The 19,196-nt window shown below is 39.2% G+C and overlaps 1 protein-coding gene across 2 annotated transcripts in view; it reads left to right on the top strand.

The window, feature by feature from the left end:
- The window catches only part of LOC143040737 (uncharacterized), a 43,749-nt gene continuing 24,553 nt past the window's right edge, over positions 1 to 19,196 (top strand). Inside the window, exons 1-10 of one of the 2 annotated variants that reach the window (XM_076212121.1) lie at positions 1 to 1,135; positions 6,269 to 6,416; positions 7,768 to 7,917; positions 8,025 to 8,182; positions 8,275 to 8,661; positions 13,257 to 13,449; positions 15,024 to 15,206; positions 15,742 to 15,887; positions 16,059 to 16,184; positions 16,396 to 16,535. In XM_076212121.1, the coding sequence (XP_076068236.1) occupies positions 1,050 to 1,135; positions 6,269 to 6,416; positions 7,768 to 7,917; positions 8,025 to 8,182; positions 8,275 to 8,661; positions 13,257 to 13,449; positions 15,024 to 15,206; positions 15,742 to 15,887; positions 16,059 to 16,184; positions 16,396 to 16,535 (1,717 nt within the window). In that variant the 5' untranslated portion in view covers positions 1 to 1,049. The remainder of the gene's footprint in view (positions 1,136 to 6,268; positions 6,417 to 7,767; positions 7,918 to 8,024; positions 8,183 to 8,274; positions 8,662 to 13,256; positions 13,450 to 15,023; positions 15,207 to 15,741; positions 15,888 to 16,058; positions 16,185 to 16,395; positions 16,536 to 19,196) is intronic. The other variant, XM_076212120.1, reaches the window with a different exon arrangement.

Raw genomic sequence — 19,196 nt, 5'->3', positions numbered from 1 at the left:
ACCGCTGCATCTTGTCTCTGTCTTGGACTCGCAACCATCGGGATAAACTGGAGGCACAAGAGGGGATTCCCACACAACGCCATTGACTTAGTCTCATGGCCTGGGATATCAGGACGTACAGCTATATCACCACAGATCAAGCTGAATGACTGATTGGCACAGAATAGACCTAGACGGAAGGTGTTGGCAAACTGGGTGGCCCTAATCACCAGGACGCATTAGTGGATTTGATATTGCGTAATAACGAAAGTAGACTCCGAAAGGCAGATTGATTTATTGTATTTTGTACTAAAGATCGTCTTAATTGTGCGAAAAAGATATAGAACTTTTATAAGCTATGTTATAGAGATTGCAAAACATTTTGGCGTGCTTGATTCATTGCATATATACACAGTATTTTTAAAAGTACTGTAAAAATGTCATGGCATCCCAGATTTCCTCTGGTTGTTTCTCACTCTAGATACACGTACTCTCAAAATAAGATAACTTCTGTTGCCTCACTAATAAGTAACGACTCCAGCTCACTCGCCACCAAGATAGAAAACTTTATGTGGGAAAATAAAACAACGTTGTATTACTATTTAATTGTGTCTATTTTTAGGAGTTTAATTGGAGTGAGTACCGTTGTGGTACATTGGTATGCTATATCAATTTGTTTGTTGGTACTTTTATATCGCACCCTTTCTGCGTTCTAAACTGAAGCACGGCCTACAACGTTGGCGGTTCTTTGTTTCTGTCTTTTGTGGGTCAGCACAAGAAATGCACAATATATTTACTCATATATTTTTTTTATATTGCGGATAAAACAAATGAACATGACCACATAAAATTTCATTGTAGTACATATGTGAAATATAAACATTTAATGACTAGCCAATCAGCGTTCCGCAGTTGTTGTTGCTTCTTCCCTATTGGTCCATTCCAAACGAATATTTAGTCGTCAAGTTTAAAGCTTGAATGTGTGGTTGGTGAACTGGTGCAAGTGTTTATGTAAAGAAAATTCCCTAAATATAATAACAGTGAATACAAAGAATATATATATTGGTGAAATGGCAAGCCCAAGTTTACCTAGAAAAAATGCTGTAATGAGAAAAGGATGTAATGGACAAAATATTAAAGTATTCGTCCGTTGTAGGTAAGCAGGATATGCTTGAGTTGATGTATCATCTTGTATGCCGTACTTCATAATTTATTTTAGATATAAAAGTATCTAGTACTAATTATGATGGATATTACTAGCTTTGAATTTTAAAACATGCTTCTTTTATCAAACTGAAGTCCAATTACTTATCATTTTATGATGGTTTTTAGTAATGGTCAGACAGTAGGCAGTAGCATCAGCCTGATGCTACTGCCTACTGTGACCATTTCAAACTGATCATCAGGGCTTTGCAAAGTTTGAAAGTCACAGTGTGTGTGTGTGTGTGTATATATATATTTATATATGTATGTGTATATATATATATATATATATATATAATACATATATATATGTGTGTGTGATAAATTTGTTTATCTTATCTTGGACTTGGTTAATGAATAATGTTGATATTCTGATGGAAAAACTTTTACTAACCATTTACTTCAGATGATGCCCTCAAAAACTTCTGCTCACATATATATAATATATGTGTGTGTGTGTAAATTGGACCTAATTGTATTTTATGGGAAGAGAACTATGCTCGTAGTGACCCGCTTTTGTATCTTTCAGCATCCAGTTTGATTTTAAATTCTTGTATAGTTTTTGCACTCCCTGTTTCTTCTATCAGTTTGTTACAAATATCATCATATAGATGATTAGATCTATCACTGTGTGTGTGTATTTACCTAGTCTTTATATCTCATTTTATCTAAACTTTTTAAATTCATGTATTGTTTTTGCACACACCACTTTCTCATCTAATTTGTTCCAAATGTCTATTACTCTGAGGAAAGCTATTCTTTTTCAGATCTCTTCTATAGCTGTCTTTCTTGATTTTCTTTCCGTGTCCTCTTGTATTTCTTTCATCCCATTTTATTAGGTCCTCTCTATCAATAATTTCAATGCCTTTCATGATTCTGTAAATAGTTATCAAATCTCCTCTCTCTCTTCTCTGCTCTAGTGTCTAGCTCAAGTTTTGCTAGTCTCTCTTCATATGATAGTTTTGAGAGTGTTAGTGCCAATTTTGTAATTGCTCTTTGTATTCTTTCAAGTTTTGTTATACATTTTTTTGTATTTGGTGACCACATCGTTGCTGCATATTCCAATCTTGGTCTTATCAAAGTGATTAATATTTTCTTCACCATTTCTTCATCCAGGTATATAAATGCCACTTTGATTGTTCTTATTAAATTATAAGTTTCTCCAAAAATATTGCTTATATGTTTTTCAGGTGACATATTATTCATAATAATGACTCCCAGGTCCTTCTCATTTTCTACTTTTTTTATTCCCTCTCCCAATTTATATGATCCTTCTATTCTTTTTTTGCTTTTTCCAAATTCCATTATACTACACTTTTTGGTATTGAACTCCATTTCCCACTTCCTACTCCATTCCCATACTTTATTGAGATCACTCTGTAGTGACTCACAATCTTCTTCCGCGTTCACTTTTTTTTAACAGTTTTGTGTCATCTGCAAAGAAGCTCATGTAACTTTCAATTTCTTTATCCATATCATTAATATATATAGCAAACATTATTGGGGCCAAAACAGTTCCTTGGGGAACACCGCTTATTATTTCATCCCAGTTAGAGTGTTTGTCTCTTATCACTACTCTCATTTTTCTTTCTTGCAAAAAGTCTTCCATCCATTTAAGCAGTTTGCCCTGTATTCCTCCTTCAGTTTCTAATTTCTTAAGTAACTTCTTATGTGGTACCTTGTCAAAAGCTTTTTTTAGGTCTAGAAATGCACAATCAGCCCATCCATCTCTTTCTTGTATTATATCTATTAGCCTTGAATAGAAACATATTAAATATGTGATGCATGATCATCCTTGTCTGAATCCAAACTGCCTTGGATTTAGTACGTTTTTTTTTTTTTTTTTTTTTTTTTTTTTTCTCTTTTTTTCCTCTAAATACTTTACCCATCTACTTTTGATAATTCTTTCACAGATTTTTGCTATTGTACTTATTAGAGAGACTGGTCTATAGTTTGTAGGGTCCTCTTTATTTCCTCCTTTGTATATAGGTACTATATTTGCTCTTTTCCAATCTTTTGGAACTTTTCCTTCTTTCAAGGAATTGTTTATTATGCTTTGTATTTTGTCTGCCAGCTCATTCTTGCATTCTTTCAAAATCCAGTTTGCTGTTTCATCTGGTCCATGCAATTTTCTAACATCAAGATTACTCAAGTATTCATTATTTCGTTCTTTGTTACTTCTATTTCTTTCATAGGGGGGACTTTCTCTTCCCATTCGATCACTCCAGGTTGTATGTTCTCCCTTGTAAACACCGATTTAAAATGCTTGTTCATAATTTCTGCCATTTCTATTTCCTCTGTGTATTCAACTCCTCCTTGTAATTTCTCTAATTCTTGTTTGTTTTTCAGTTTGTTGTTTACAAATCTGTAAAATAGTTTTGGTTGATCTTTACATTTTTCTATGACATCTTTTTCATATTTTCTTTTTTTCGTCTCTGCACACTTGTACATATTCATTTCTATAACTAGTATATATTTTCCATTTTTCAGGTCTTTTGTGTTTCTTCCATTTGGTCCAAGCTTTATCTCTTTTGTCTTTCAACTCCTTACAACTTTTGTTGTACCAGCACTTTACATATTCTTTTTCTTGTTTTTGTCTTGGGACATACTTTTCCACTTTTTTTTTTTTTTCTTTTTTTTTCTTTTTTTTTCTTTTTTTTTTTGTCAAAATATTCCATTTCTCTTCTACTGTTGTATCTTCTTTGTGTATTCTTTCCCAGTTTTCATTTTGAAAGAATTCTCTTATTTTATAAAAAAAAAAATTCATACATCAATCTTCCTTTTCTATATTGTTCATTTCTTTTCATGTATTTTTCCTCATTTAGTTCTAGTTCTATCAATATGTGGTCACTTTTACTTATTGGTGCCTGGTATTCTATCTTTTCCACTATTTCAGGTTCTGATGTGATTATTAGGTCTAGTCTCGATGGTTCTTCTTCATTTCTATACCTAGTGTTCTCTTGAATCCATTGTGTGGTCAATAATCATCTCAAGTAGAACATTTCCCCATGAGTCTTCTCCACCCTTTACTGTCATCTCCTCCCAGCAGACTTCTTTGCAATTAAAGTCGCCCATCATAACTATTCTTCCTCCATCTTCCATTATCTTGTTTAATGTTATTCTTGTGTCTTCTAACATACTTTTATGTTCACTCTCTTCCCACGAGGCTGTTTTTGGGGGCACGTAGTTTATTACAAACTTTCTGCTCTTCTTATCTCTGTCTTCTACTTCTATCATAATCATCTCTATTCTTTCCATATGTGACACTCTTCACGTTTATATCCTTCTTAGTCAAGAACATAACTCCACCCCCTTGTTTTATCTCTCTGTTTCTAATCCAATAATTATATGCATTGTGTCCTATGCTGTTGGGTGGTAGTGGACCTTTTAATTTTGTCTCTACAATTCCCATTATGTCCGGTTCTTTTTCCTTCAGATACTCGTTCAGTTCATTCAGTCCTGTTATTAATCCATCTATATTTGTGTAGGACACTCTTAACTTTCTGTTATTTCTATTGTATTTTCTGTTTCTTTTTTGTTTCTCTGTTATGGTCCATTTCCTCACTTTCATATTCACTACTCTCCAATAGAATTCTTCTTTTTCTGACTCCGTTCTGTTCTCGTTTTTTTCTTTAGCTTCTTGCCTTTTCATTTTTTCTTCCTCTCTTTCCTCTTTATTCGTTTCTCTTTTTATCCATACCTTTTTATATTGTTCACTTGTTGCTAGCTTCCATGTTTTTGCTAAGATATTCTCTGCTGTTGTTTGTGGCCTGAATTTAATCTTAATTGGTCTGGTCTTATCTGTACTATATTTTCCAAGTCTAAACATCACTTCAATTTGTTTCATGATTTCAGGTTCATCTTCCTGAACTAATTCTAGTAAACTGTTTACTTTTTCTTTTTCCTCTTTAATTCTTGTGGTTCTATTTTGGTTAAATTTCTCTTCCATTCCTAATATAATTATACATTTCTTTTTGTCTGCTAAGTCTTACTTACTTCTGTCTCATCACTTTAATAACTAAGTCTTCAATTTGTTCTTTCATTTGTTGCTTAATTATGTCAGTAAATGCAACTTTACTGTTTTCCTGGAATTTTTTCCAGCCCTGTGCTTCCTTTGCTATGGCCTCTTTATTGTCTTTATTATTCCTCTTTAATTCCTCATTCTCTTCTTTAACTTCTTTTAACTGTCTTTTTAATTCTTCTATTTCTAAAGTTAAGTTTTTGTTCGCCTTCTCTAGTTCTTCTAACTTTTCAACTCTCTGCGCAATCTTGGCTAAGTTACCAAACCTGTTTTCCCAATGCTCGGTCATCTTATCAAGTTTCTCCTCTAGTCTTGCTAATCGGGGGAGGTTGGTATCCCCAACCCTCTTTAAATCCCTGGAAACTATTATCATCACCTTCCACTGTGCTGCTCTTATCTATATTTCTAATCTTTACATTTTTGTTGATCCTGTCATCACAGAAATCATCATCATTGGTCCGTCTTTTGTTTACAAGACGCCTGACCTCCTGGACCATGTCCTCCTCTTCCTCATTTCCTTCCATTTCCCTCAATAATCCCTCCCCTTCTCCTTTTTTTATCACTTTCCCACTACACCACAAGCTCTCCCCTTCCCTATAAATACAATAAGGTACCTCCTTGACGTTGAGATCCACGTAGATTGTCCTTTTTCTTCGAAATTCCAATTCTCGCCGTCCATCCGACGAAAGTGTGTGTGTGTGTGTGTGTGTGGTATGAATGTGGTAAATGTGTTGCCGATAGGGGTGCACAGTTGGCACCCCTGGCACAGGGTCAAAAGTCACGGTGTAGAAAGGAGGCTGAATGGGAAGCGTGCCGTGTGTGCAAGTTAGTGCATATGTGGAACAAACAGTGAGAAGGTGCGAGTTTAAATGTGTTAGAATTAGGAGAGCTAGTGGTTTTAGGTAAAGGTAGTTTGTAGAGTGAGAGAAACAAGTAAGTGCATTGGGGGATTGAAAAGTAAAACAGAAACTACTGAAGAACTAGGAAATCACATAAATTAGGTAAGTGAGCAACAATATATATATATATATATATATATATTTTCTTTTTCTTTTTCTTTTTTAGGCCTATGAACAACTTAGAAAAGAATATCAAATCTTTTTCAAGTGTGACATGTCCAACCAACCGGGACATTGTACTAAAGGAACGTCCTCTTGACAAGCTCACAAAGACTTTTTCATTTGATAGAGCATTTGGATCTGATTCTAAACAGGTGAGAGATAACATTTTTGTTATTGTATTTATAATTATGCTAATTAATTAAAGATTTCTGTAATAGTTATTTTAACCACTTGAATATGATGTCTACATAGGAGTCATGAGGCACGAGTATATGAGGATGCCAACGTTGGCTTTCTGATTATATTTATTTTGTAGTTGTAGCTGAGTGACCCTCTTATTTTGTGAACAGGCTTGATCACTTTTCCAGTGGTTTCATTCTGAGTGAAAGAGAATGAGTATAAAAGCAGTAACTTTATATTTTATTATGCGCATATTGTGATGTGTCATTGTACATCAGCTATCTAATGTGTGCAGGAATATTTGACTCATTGAAGAGGTTAAGTAAATTATGTGATTTATCATGTCATCTAGGACTGACCATATGAACATACATGTTATGGTATTGAGATGGATGTTGGGAAGAATCATTTCTCTACCACTTGTCTTCTAGTCTTATCAACACCCTCACCTCCATCTAGAAGTGATGTACTTTATTTACATGGAAAGGTGATATAGACAATTCAGTGCAGTTGTAGTATTGTGACAGCCACCAGCTGTTGATGGAATCAGGAAGGAAAATTGGCACTGATTTTAAGTTCTATAGAGCAAAGCAGGGTTTTAGGATTGCAAAAAGTATTCCCAAAGTACCGGTACACATTTTTGAAAGGGTGAATCTTCAATTTTCAAAACTTCAGATAATGGGCTTATTCCTATACCTTACATTTGCCCATATTTACTTAAGCTTTCTCCTCACAAACTGGGACCAATGACAGGCACTTGCATGTGGTGGTCCACCAAGATGAACAGTAAAGCTGGCCATTTTCAAAACCTGTCAAGCCCCTCATCTCCAATAGGAGGTGCAGCCCTATGGTCATGGCACTCAGTCTCTGGACTGAGCCCAAGATTTCTCTATTGACTTTCATTACACTTCTAACACTTTCACATAAGGAGAGTAATCAATTGACAATTGCTTCCCTTATCCTATCTCTTTCATCCAGTGGCATAGAAACAGCCCCACACTAATACAACGCAGACAACAGTCCAAAGTTTCTTCCGAGAGAGATATGTGGGAGGACCCCCAAGGACTGTTGCAAGCCACTGTGGGGCTTTGGGGTTCCTAACAAAATAAGTCAACTATGGATTGATTCCTCACACAATATTCCAAACTAATTCACCTCCCCTTTGCCTCCACTCCAAATCCCTGCCGAGCACACTGATATTTACCTCCCTTACCACCCTATCCATATACATACCATCCATGAATGAATGTGAAAAAGATGGTCACTATTTGGTCAGGTCCATGTCATTCATTCAACCATTCACATTTTCCCACTTCTTTACAGATTGATGTTTACAAATGTGTGGCAAAGCCATTAGTTGATGAAGTTCTCAATGGATTCAATTGTACTATTTTTGCTTATGGACAAACTGGTACTGGCAAAACATTCACTATGGAAGGAGAAAAATCACCAAACTCCACAGCTTGGGATGAAGTAAGATTTTATATTTTTTTGAGAAAACTTGCTAATACTGGTTTTTATCAAAGAATGTGCTTGTTTTAATTGATTGTATTTGATTCATATTTGTAAATGTTTTATAGGATCCTCTTGCTGGTATTATTCCCCGTTGTGTCAATCACCTGTTTGATGAACTAAGAGTAATGAAGGCAGAGTTCACAATGAGAGTGTCTTTCTTGGAGCTTTATAATGAAGAACTCTTTGACCTTCTTTCTCCTCAAGATGACCTTTCAAAACTAAGGTAAATTAAATTGGAATGATATATCCATTGAAAGTTGTAATTTCAAACTTTCAAGTGGATTTTGCATACTAATATCTTGAATATTTTCACAGGCTTTATGAAGATGTATCACGGAAAGGGTCATGTATTATCCATGGGCTGGAAGAAGTTCTTGTACGAACCAAAGCTGATGTTTATGCTATTATTGAGAAGGGATCTGCTAAACGTCAGACAGCTGCCACCCTGATGAATGCACATTCAAGTCGCTCACACACAGTTTTCACAGTCACTGTTCATATGAAGGAAAACACCATAGAAGGAGATGAACTCTTAAAAACTGGAAAGCTTCATCTTGTAGATCTTGCTGGTTCAGAGAACATTGGGCGTTCTGGTGCTGTTGAGAAGAGAGCAAGGGAAGCAGGAAACATCAATCAGTCTCTTCTCACTCTTGGACGTGTCATTACCTCTCTGGTGGAAAAAGCTCCCCATGTACCATACAGGTTTGTTTTCACAAAGGATATTTTAGCTTTATGAGTGAATGCTTTTTCCCATCCCATTTGTAGGACAGCACCTTAGGTACAGCTAATAAATTTACCTTGCTCCATAGACCCCTGGTCAGACTCAGGGTTTGCTCTTCAACCCCCTTATTCCTAAAAAAAAAATTGAAAAGTCAATGTGCTAGGGCTTGTCTGGAGCTCCTGCTGTATAACCACTATCCAGAGCAGCCATGTCAGCTTGCCAGAACTATGGGTTCTGGAGGCCTCCAACCACATGGGAAAGTGGATGAAGCTATTTATTTCTACATCCAATTATTGTAGATCCTGGGATATGTTGCCATATTTAAAGGGAATCATGCTTCAGTGCACCCTAGACCAGAAGGAAATAAAAGAAATTGAAAGACCATGGGATCATTAAAGCACTCCCATTCTAGGAAGCCAATCGATCAACCAATTGTTTTCTTGAGTTCCACAAAGTGGGAAACCCACAGGTTCAAAGTGGCTGGCAACAGTCCTTGAAAATTCCCACAGATCTCTCTGGGAAGAAATTTTGAATTATTGTCTGTTGTTTTAGTGTGGGATTATTTCTATGTCACTAGGTCAAGTGGTAGGGAGAGTAGAGCATTTGCTGGTTGTCAGCTCTCCATGTGTGAAAGAGTAAGAAATACAGTTGAAGTTGATAGAGATCGTGGGCCCAATCCAGAAACAAAGTGCCAGCCCCTCATGGCTGCACCTCCTGGTGGAGGGGGAGTTGATACATATATCAACGGCATTTTCCCCCTTTCAAGGGAGGTAGCTAAAGTCAAAAGCATAAATCCACTCCCACCCATTTCATCCTCACATTCTCCACGCCCATTCACCACTGTTCCCTCCCTCTTTTCTTGGCTCCTCCTGGATGAGGGATCATCCCTGCATCTCGCCCAATGCCCTGGGTCAGAAGCAATGTAGCAAGACACAGCATATCCACAACAAGTCTGTATCATTTAATCAGTGACCACCCCCTTTCTGTCCCCTCATGCAGAAAAAGAGAAGACTGGGAGAAATCCCTCCGGGCTGTGCCAAAATATCATTCGCACATACTCCTTCACCCTCACCCTTCCATGGGTCACATCATCATCCATAAACAACCATTCTCCACTCACCCCTGTCTTCTGTATTCTCCCTTCCTCAACAGACATTCCCCTCTTTTCCAATGCCACTTTTACCCCATCCATCCATCCATCTCATCACATGATTCACTCCTATTTCGGCCTTCCACACCTCTTTTACCAATCTTTGTCATTCTTTCCATGTGTCCAATCCATCCCAATACTCTTTCATCATCCCTATCTACCAACTCCTTTTCCACCCCTGCTCTCCTCACCTCGTTTCTCACTCTGTCCAGCTTAGTAACCCCTACCATACTTCTCAGGCATTTCATCTTAAACACATTTAAACTCCATGTTTCTGCCCCATACAGTGCTGTTGGCACAATCACTCCTTCATACTTCTCTTAGCATCCATTCCCAAATGTCTGTTTTTCATTACACTTTTTAATCCACCAAGGCATTTACTAGCTTCTCTCACTCTACATTCTACCTCCACTCCCCCCTTTCCCGCCACATTTACACCCAAGTATCTACAGCTATCCACTCCCTCCATTCTCTCTCCCTTAATACTTCCTTCCAATTTGCTGCCATCCTCTCACCTTGTACATCTCATCACCTTACTTTTACCCACATTTATCTTCAACCTCCTTTCACACACCTTACCAAACTCTGTCATTACCTTCCTTAATCCCTCCTCTGATCCTGCAACAAGTGCAGTGTCATCAGCAAACAACTGGTTTATCTCCCATTTCTCACCATTTTCTTTAACCATCTCCAATCATCTGCCCATTACCCTTGCATTTACCTCTCATACTACCTTATCTACAGTGCTCGACAAAAGTTCGCGGCGCCTCAGCGAATCTAAACAAAAATGCACAAAAATGTAATTAATCATTATATTTATTGGATTTTTACTCACCTAATACTTGGTTGGGAGTCCTTTGCGCTTTAACACAGCCTCAAGACGACGTGGAAGTGAAGCAGCTAGGTTGTGGAGGGTTGTAGGCTCAAAATTATCCCAGATTTCCTGAATGGCTGCCTCGAGCTTGGGTATAGAGCTGACGTCTTTGCCTTATAACCTCTTCTTTATAATGTGCCACAAATTTTCAATTGGGTTCAAATCAGGGCTATTACCTGGCCAGTCCTTTATAAAGTTCACTTCACAGTCGTTGAGCCAAGTAGTGATGGATTTAGCAGTGTGGCAGGGGGCACTGTCCTGCTGAAAAACTGTGGCACCTGTTTTTTCAAATGATTCAGGTAAATTTTCACACAGAAGCTCCAAGTACACGTTTTGGTTCACTTTTAAGTTCTTGGGTAACACTACTAATGACCCCAAGCCCTTGCCGCTGAAAACAGCCCCACACCATTAAAGTATCAGGGAATTTGACAGTACCCTTGACGTACCGAGGGTCAAGCGGGTCACTTCCATGTCGCCGGTACACCTTTGCACCACGGTTACAGGTGACACTGAAGGTGGCCTCGTCAGACCACAAAACGTCAAGCCAGTCGTCCTCAGTCCAGTGAGAGTATTTCTTGGCAAATTCAATCCTTCTGGCTTTCTGCTTCTTGGTGACAAGTGGCTTAGCAACAGGCTGGTGACTCACGTACCCAAGCTCATGCACCCTTCGTGACACTGTCCTCACAGACACCTCACCAAACACCCCAGGGTTCTGTTCCTTCACTACCCTTGCTGTCTTACGATGAGAATGATTTTATGCCTTTTTCTTTTTGGCTACCTCCCTTGTAAGGGGGAAAAAGGCTTGGTATATGTATGTATTATTATTATTATATATATATATATATATATATATATATATATATATATATATATATATATTTTCTTCTTTCTTTTTTCTCCATTTTTATCCTGTGCTCCTGAGGCAGAAGGATAAGAAGACAACACAAGTATTCCCATGTGTGATATAGGTGATTAGATGGGATGGAGTTAGGGACCTAAGAGTACTCCCTCTGTAAGTGAACCATATGATGTCTGCTGATGAAGCTGCACTTGTTGCTTGATTAGAGGAGGATCTGGGGCAGTAAGTGATGGAGTTTGGGAAGGTATGTGATAGGAGGAAGTTGAAATGAAATGTAGATAAAAGTTAGGTGATGAGATACAGTGGATGAGGGGATTAAGTTGGAGGTAAGTCTTAAAGGAGAGAAATTAGAAGAAGTTGATATTTTTAAGTATTTAGGGTCACATGTAGCAGGGAATGGAGTAGTGGAGGTTGAGGTACACTAGAGTGAAAGAAGCAAGTAGATGTTTTGGGGGAAATGAAAAATGTCATGAGAAGTATGTATTTAGGAATGAATGCAAGAAGGGGATTATATGAGAGATTGATTGTGCTTAAAAATTGAAATTTAAGGGAGGTAAAAAGGATAAATTTAAACGTGTTTTAGAAGTATGATGGGGATTATGAGGGTGAATATGGGGGAAATGAGGAGGGTGTGGGAAGTGAGCTGGGTGATAGGGTTTATGAAAGAATACTGTACTAAGGTGGTTTGGACATGGAAGGAATGAGAAAGGAAGGACTAGTAAAAAAGAATGGAAAGCAGAGGTAGATGAAGTGAATCTGAGGGGAAAACCAAGAATGAGATGGATGGATGGTTCACTGTTTTGCAGGTTGTTTATAAACCAAGATGAAAAAAGAAATTGTGTACAAGTCAAACATTATTTTGTTTATTTGTAAATGAAGGAGTGATTGTGCCAACAGCACTGTATGGGGCAGAAACATGGAACCTAAGAGAAGAAGAGAGAAGGAGTTTGAATGTGTTTGAGATGAGGTGTCTGAGAAGTATGATGGGGGTTACTAGGCTAGATAGAGTGAGAAATGAGGAGGTGAGGAGGAGAACGGGGGTGGTAAGGGAGCTGGGAGATAGGGTTGATGAAAGAATGTTAGGATGGTTTGGACACATGGAAAGAATGAGTGAAGAAAGACTAGTAAAAGAGGTGTGGAAGGCAGATGTGGAGGGAGTGAACATGAGGGGGCGTCCTAGGATGAGGTGGATGGATGGGGTGAAGGGGGCTTTGGGGAAGAGGGGAATGTCTGTTGAGGAAGGACAGGAGAGGACAGAAGACAGGGGTGAATGGAGAATGGTTGTATATGGATGATGTTGTGATAGCATGAGGTGGAATGGGCGGGTGGATGGGGGGTGAGGTAGTATGTGTGAGCAAAATTTGACGCAGCCCGAAGGGATTTCTCCCCGTCCTCTCATTTTATGCAATGGGGGGTCGCCGATTTAATGAAGCGGCCTTGCTGTGGATGTGCTGTGTCTTGCGACACTGCTTCTGACTCAGGGCAGTGGACAAGGTGCAGGGATGACCCGTCATTCAGGAGGTGCTAAGATAAGAGGGAGGGTGGAGGGGTGTGGAGTGTATTCAGGGATGGAATGGGTGGGAATGATTTTATACCTTTTTCTTTTTGGCTACCCCCCTTGTAAGGGGGAAAAAGCCTTGGTATATGTATGTATGTTAATGTACCTCATGTTAATGTTTGCTTAACATTACAGGGAATCCAAACTAACTCGTTTACTTCAGGATGCCCTTGGTGGCCGAACAAAAACGTCTATTATTGCTACTGTGTCCCCATCCTCCTCGAACTATGATGAGACCCTGTCCACATTGGACTATGCCCATCGTGCCAAGAACATCCAGAACAAGCCAGAGGTGAACCAGAAATTGAACAAAAAAGAACTCATCGGGGTAAGTTGTTCAAAGTTAATTTTTCATGGTTTTCCCCATTTTGCTGACTGTGAAGATCAACAATAAAATAAGCATGCTAAAATCACTTGCAAGCACAAGTTTTGTATGCCACAAGGAAATCCTAATTACTGGCTGCAAACACTTAACTACACTGACATCAATCTGGAAAATAGACTCCTTACAAACTATGATAGTTTTAGATATTTGGGTGCGAATGAGGGAGGAAAGGAGGTGGAGGTAGAATGTAGATTGAGAGAAGCGAGTAAATGCCTTGGTGGATTAAAAAGTGTAATGAGAAATAGACATTTGGGAATGGATGCTAAGAGGAGATTGTATGAAGGAGTGATTGTGCCAATAGCACTCTATGGGACAGAAACATGGAACATAAGAGAGGAAGAGAGAAGAAGTTTGAATGTGTTTGAGATGAGGTGTCTGAGAAGTATGATGGGGTTACTAGGCTAGATAGAGTGAGAAATGATGAGATGAGGAGAAGAACGGGGGTGGAAAGGGAGTTGGGAGATAGGGTTGATGAAAGAGTATTGGTATGGTTTGGACACATGGAATGAGTGAAGAAAGACTAGTAAATGAGGTGTTGAAGGAATGAACATGAGGGGACGACCTTGGAACGGATGGGGTAAAAGGGGCTTTGGGGAAGAAGGGAATGTCTGTTGAGGAAGGATGGGAGAGGACAGAAGACAGGGGTGCATGGAGATTGGTTGTATGTATACAACCATTCTCCATTCACTCCTGATGTGATCCATGAGGTGGAATGGGTGGGGGATGGGGGGTGAGGGAGTATGTGTGAGAAACATTTGATGCAGCCCAAAGGGATGGAGAGGGGGGGTCACCGATTTAATGAAGTGGCCTTACTGTGGATGTGCTGTGCCTTGTGACACTGCTTCTGACCCAGGGCAGTGAACAGGATGCTGGATGACCCGTCATCCAGGAAGTGCCAAGATAAGAGGGTGGAGGGGAGGGGATTGTGATAGGGATGGAATGGGTGTGAGTGGTTTTTATGCCTTTGTTTTTAGGCTACCTCCCTTATAAAGGGGAAAATAGCCTTTGGTATATGTATGTACAAACTATACAAAGTAAAACTTCAAGAATGATAACAGGATGCCCCAAGACCACTCCCTATAGAACACTTGTGCACTGAAAACAAAATCATCCCTATAGAATATCATGTGATTGGTTGATTGAATATTCTCCTCTTCATAAATGACCTACTTGACCACATTTCTATACCCTTGTAGGGTAGTAACACTAAATATTTTCCACATTCTCAAGATATCCTTCTCAAACTGAGCTTCACTCTTCTAGATGGATTTGACTTCTGACCTATATATAATTTTTGATTGGGACAGAGAAAACTTTGTGTCATTCAGTGCCATCAAAACTAAGCTTCTTTCACAGAGCTATCTTGTTTCCTTTGATGGCACACAACTTTTTCCTTCTGACATCTAAAACATTCTTGAACTATCTTTCACATGTAAACTCAAGTGGAAACGTCATTTCAACTATTACCAGAGGAGGTTTTCTCTTGATTTTGTGTAATTTTTTGTGTTTCTTTGTAGGAGTACACTGAGGAGATTGAGCGACTTCGAAGAGATCTCATGGCATCACGTGAAAAAAATGGAGTGTACTTGGCTCGTGAAAATTATGAGGAATTGTGCTCACAGAATGAGCAGCAGATGCAGGAAATATCTGAGAAGATTAATCATATTCGAGCCCTGCAGGATGAACTGGACAAGAAGAATGTATGTGTAGAAATTTATATTCTCAGTAGGCTAGCTCCTAGATGGATTTTAAGGACATTAGTGATAATTGTTGCCCTGAGTTTCACTGGCTGGAAACTTGCATCCCCATAGTGTCTGGCAATGGTTCTCAGACCATCCTAGAGATCTCTAGGAAGAAGCTTTGGAGTGCTATGTTGTATTAGTGTGGGACTGTTTCTGTATCACTGGACTTAGTAGTAAGAGCAGGGGAGCAGTTGTTGATTGTCAGTTTGTCATATGTGAGACTGTGGAGGAAATGCATTTGAAAGTTGATAGAGATCATGGGGTGTTTCTGGAGATTAAGTGTCAGCTTGTGACCTGCACCTTCAGAAAATGGGTGCTTTGCTGGATTTTGAAGAAGGGCAGGAGGGAGATAATTCTCTAATGACCATCATACCATCCTACAATTGCAGGGAACTGTCATTGGTCCTGGTGATATTGATAGTCTTCATGTGTGATAATCATGTTTGGTTTCATAATGTGACAAAAGACAAAGTAATAATTTCTTATTTTACAGGAGGAATTTGATGAGTTAAATATGAAATTAGAGGAAACTTCAGAGAAACTGGTGAAGACAGAGCATGATCTTGGTGAAACCAAAAATGTTCTTGATTGTACACAAAAGCTTTTGAGTGAAACATCTGTAGAGAGAGATGCACAAAAGTAAGTAGTTGATGCAGGCCTTAGTAGTGGAGATTTGTATTTTAAAGTAGACAAGTTAAATGTGGATATATGCATTTTAAAAAGTATGCTGTAAAGTGCAGTGTATAATTTGTTTGGCAATGACTCTTGTAGTTGTATTTCATGATGTTTACTATTATACTTTTTGTTCAGGTACTTAGTGTCAGCTCATGTGAAGACTGAGGACAAGCTTCTTCATCAAGGGGAAAATCTCCTGTCTGTTGCTGAAGAGACCACATCACAACTCTCCAAACTTCATGATAAACTAGATAGGAAAAGGTGAGAAATGAGGAGATGAGAAGGAGAGCAGGGGTGGAAAGGGAGTTGGGAGATAGGGTTGATGAAAGAGTATTGGGATGGTTTGGACACAAGGAAAGAATGAGTGAAGAAAGATTAGTAAAAAAAGTGTGGAAGACAGAGATTGAGGGAGTGAACATGCATACATTTTGCAGTTATGTTAATATTCTAACAGTTTTATATGATTTTTCAGTACTGTTGAGCAACATAATGTAGATGTGAGAACAAGGATTAAGGAAAATTTTGAGAAGAGTGTTGATGTGCTGAGAGAAGATGTTACATCCAAAGTGACTAGTTTGAAGCAAGATTTTGGAGAAATTTCATCATCATTGGGTGAGTGAAAGCAACCATAAGAAAGTATTTGTTGATATGTGTCAGTGGTTCTTAACCTTTTTATGGTACATATACCAACAGGTTTTTTCCTCCTTACAAGGGAGGTAGCCAAAAACAAAGGCATAAAATCCATTCCCACCCATTCACCTGCCTCCCTCCCGCTTATCTTGGCTCCTCCTGGATGGCGGGTCATCCCTGCATTTCACCCACTGCCCAAGTCAAGCAATGCAGCAAGGCTGTTTCATTTAATCGGCGACCCCCCCTCCATTTTCTAATGTAAAGAAGAGAAGACAGGGAGAAATCCCTTTGTGCTGCATCAAAATAGCATTCACACATACTCCAACACCCACTCCCTTCCATACATCACAGCATTATCCATACACAACCATTCTCCACTCACCCCTATCTCTCTTCACCCTTACTTCCTCAACAGACATTACCCCCTTTCCCAATGCCCCTTTTACCTCATTCATCCATTTCATCCTTGGTCGCCCCCTAATGTTCATTCCTTCCACTTCTGCCTTCCACACCTCTTTTACTGATCTTTCATCAATCATTCTTTCCATGTGTCCAAACCATCCCAATACTCTTGGGCTGGGGTTTGGAGATGGTTAAAGAAAATTGAGAAAAATGGAAGACAAGCCAGTTGTTGTTTGTTGACAATGCTGGACTTGTAGCAGGATTAGAGAAGGGATTAAGGAAGGTAGTGACAGAGTTTGGTAAGGTGTATGAAAGAAAGAAGTTGAAGATAAATGTGGGTAAAAGTAAGGTGGTGAGATGTACAAAGGGAGATGATGGCAGCAAATTGGATGCAAGTATTAAGGGAGAGAGACTGGAGGAAGTGTGTGGCTGTAAATACTTAGGGGCAAATGTGGCGAAAAAGGGAGGAGTGAAGGTGGAGGTAGAATGTAGATTGAGAGAAGCAAGTAAATGCCATAGGTGATTAAAAAGTGTAATGAGAAATGGATATTTGGGAATGGATGCTAAGAGAAGATTGTACAAAGGGGTGATTGTGCCAACAGCACTGTATGGGTCAGAAATGTGGAACATAAGAAAGGAGGAGTTTTAATGTGTTTGAGATGAAATGCCTGAGAAGTATGGTAGGGGTTACTAGGCTGGATGTAGTAAGAAATGAGTAGGTGAGGAGGAGAACGGGGGTGGAAAGGGTGTTGGGAGATAGGGTTGATGAAAGAATATTGGGATGGTTTGGACACCGAAAGAGTGAAGAAAGATTAGTATAAAGTGAATTTATGGCTTTGACTTTGGCTACCGCCCTTGTATGTATGTATTTTTAATCGAGATTTTGGGAAAAGTAAGTCCACAAATCCTTGGTGACCCAATTTTCGGTTGCAACCCAGGGGTTAAGAATCACTGATATACATAATAGTCAGGTAAGACCAACGATGGGTACTTGCTTGTGGTGATCCAGCCAGATGGACAGCAGAGCTGCCCATTTTCAAAACCTATTGACTCCACCTCCATCAGAAGGTGTAGCCCTGAGGGGCAGGCACTCAATATCTGGACTGGGCCAAAAATATTTCTATTATCTTCAAATTTATTTCTTACAGTATTTCACACATGGAGAGCTGACAGCCAGTTACTACTTCCTACTACTTTCTGCTGGTAACACAAACAATTCCATATTAATTCATTGCAGCTGAAAGTCCAAATTTTCTTTTCCAGAGGGATCTGTGGGAAGGCCCCAGGGTTGTTACTTCCTGCTGTGGGTTTTCCACTTTGTGGATTATGAATGTGCTATAACTCGTCATGGCCCAAAGGGATTTCGTCCTGTCTTTTCTGTTCTGTCGCCAAATTTATAAGGCGGCCTTGCTGTGGATGTGGTGTGTCTTGCGACACTGCTTCTGACCCAGGGCAGTGGACAGGATGCAGGGATGACCTGTCATCCAGAAGGTGCCAAGATAAGAGGGAGGGTGGAGGGGAGTGGAATATATAGGAAATGGAATGGGTGGGAATGGTTTCTATGCCTTTTTCTTTGTGGCTACCCCCCATGTAAGGGGAAAAAGCCTTTGGTATATGTATGTATGTTTTCTGTTTTTGCATGAGGGGACAAGGAGGGAGAGTTACTATGTAACAAATGGCTGGCCCTATTGTGGATGTGCTGTGTCTTGTTGAATTGCTTCTGACCGTGGCCAGTAGGCAGGGGACAGTGATGACCCTTCATCCATAAGTAGCTAAGATGGGAGGGAAACAAATGGGAGCGAGATGGATGGGACTGTATACCTTGGCTGGCAACTTTCCTTATCATATATACAGATCTAGAACAAAGATATAGGTTTGTATTCCCTTACTGGGATATTTATTGCCTGGTGGCATGTACTCAGTACTTCAGGGGCCTATGTGGACCAAAGTCACACATCATTCATCTTTGTTAAATTAGCCAGCACTGTGGTGATCCAACCAGATGGAAGGAAACTAATTACAGTGTACAACCAGTTCTTAAATCTATACATTTCTTCCCCTTTCATTCTTTGTTCTTTATTCTTTTCAACACTTATCCATACACTTTATTGATCACACTTGAACAGACCAATCCCTCTTAAGGTATAAAATTTATGTTTATCTGTTCATCTTGTGGATGTGCTGTGTCTTGCAACACTGCTTCTGACCCAGGGCAGTGGACAAGATGCAGGGATGACCCGT

The sequence above is a fragment of the Oratosquilla oratoria genome, chromosome 29, assembly GCF_046742065.1.
Source record: "Oratosquilla oratoria isolate Oo_2021 chromosome 29, ASM4674206v1, whole genome shotgun sequence".
NCBI lineage: Eukaryota > Metazoa > Arthropoda > Malacostraca > Stomatopoda > Squillidae > Oratosquilla > Oratosquilla oratoria.
The sequence above is the reverse complement of the archived record's forward strand: the minus strand, read 5'-3'. Positions and strand labels throughout refer to the sequence as shown.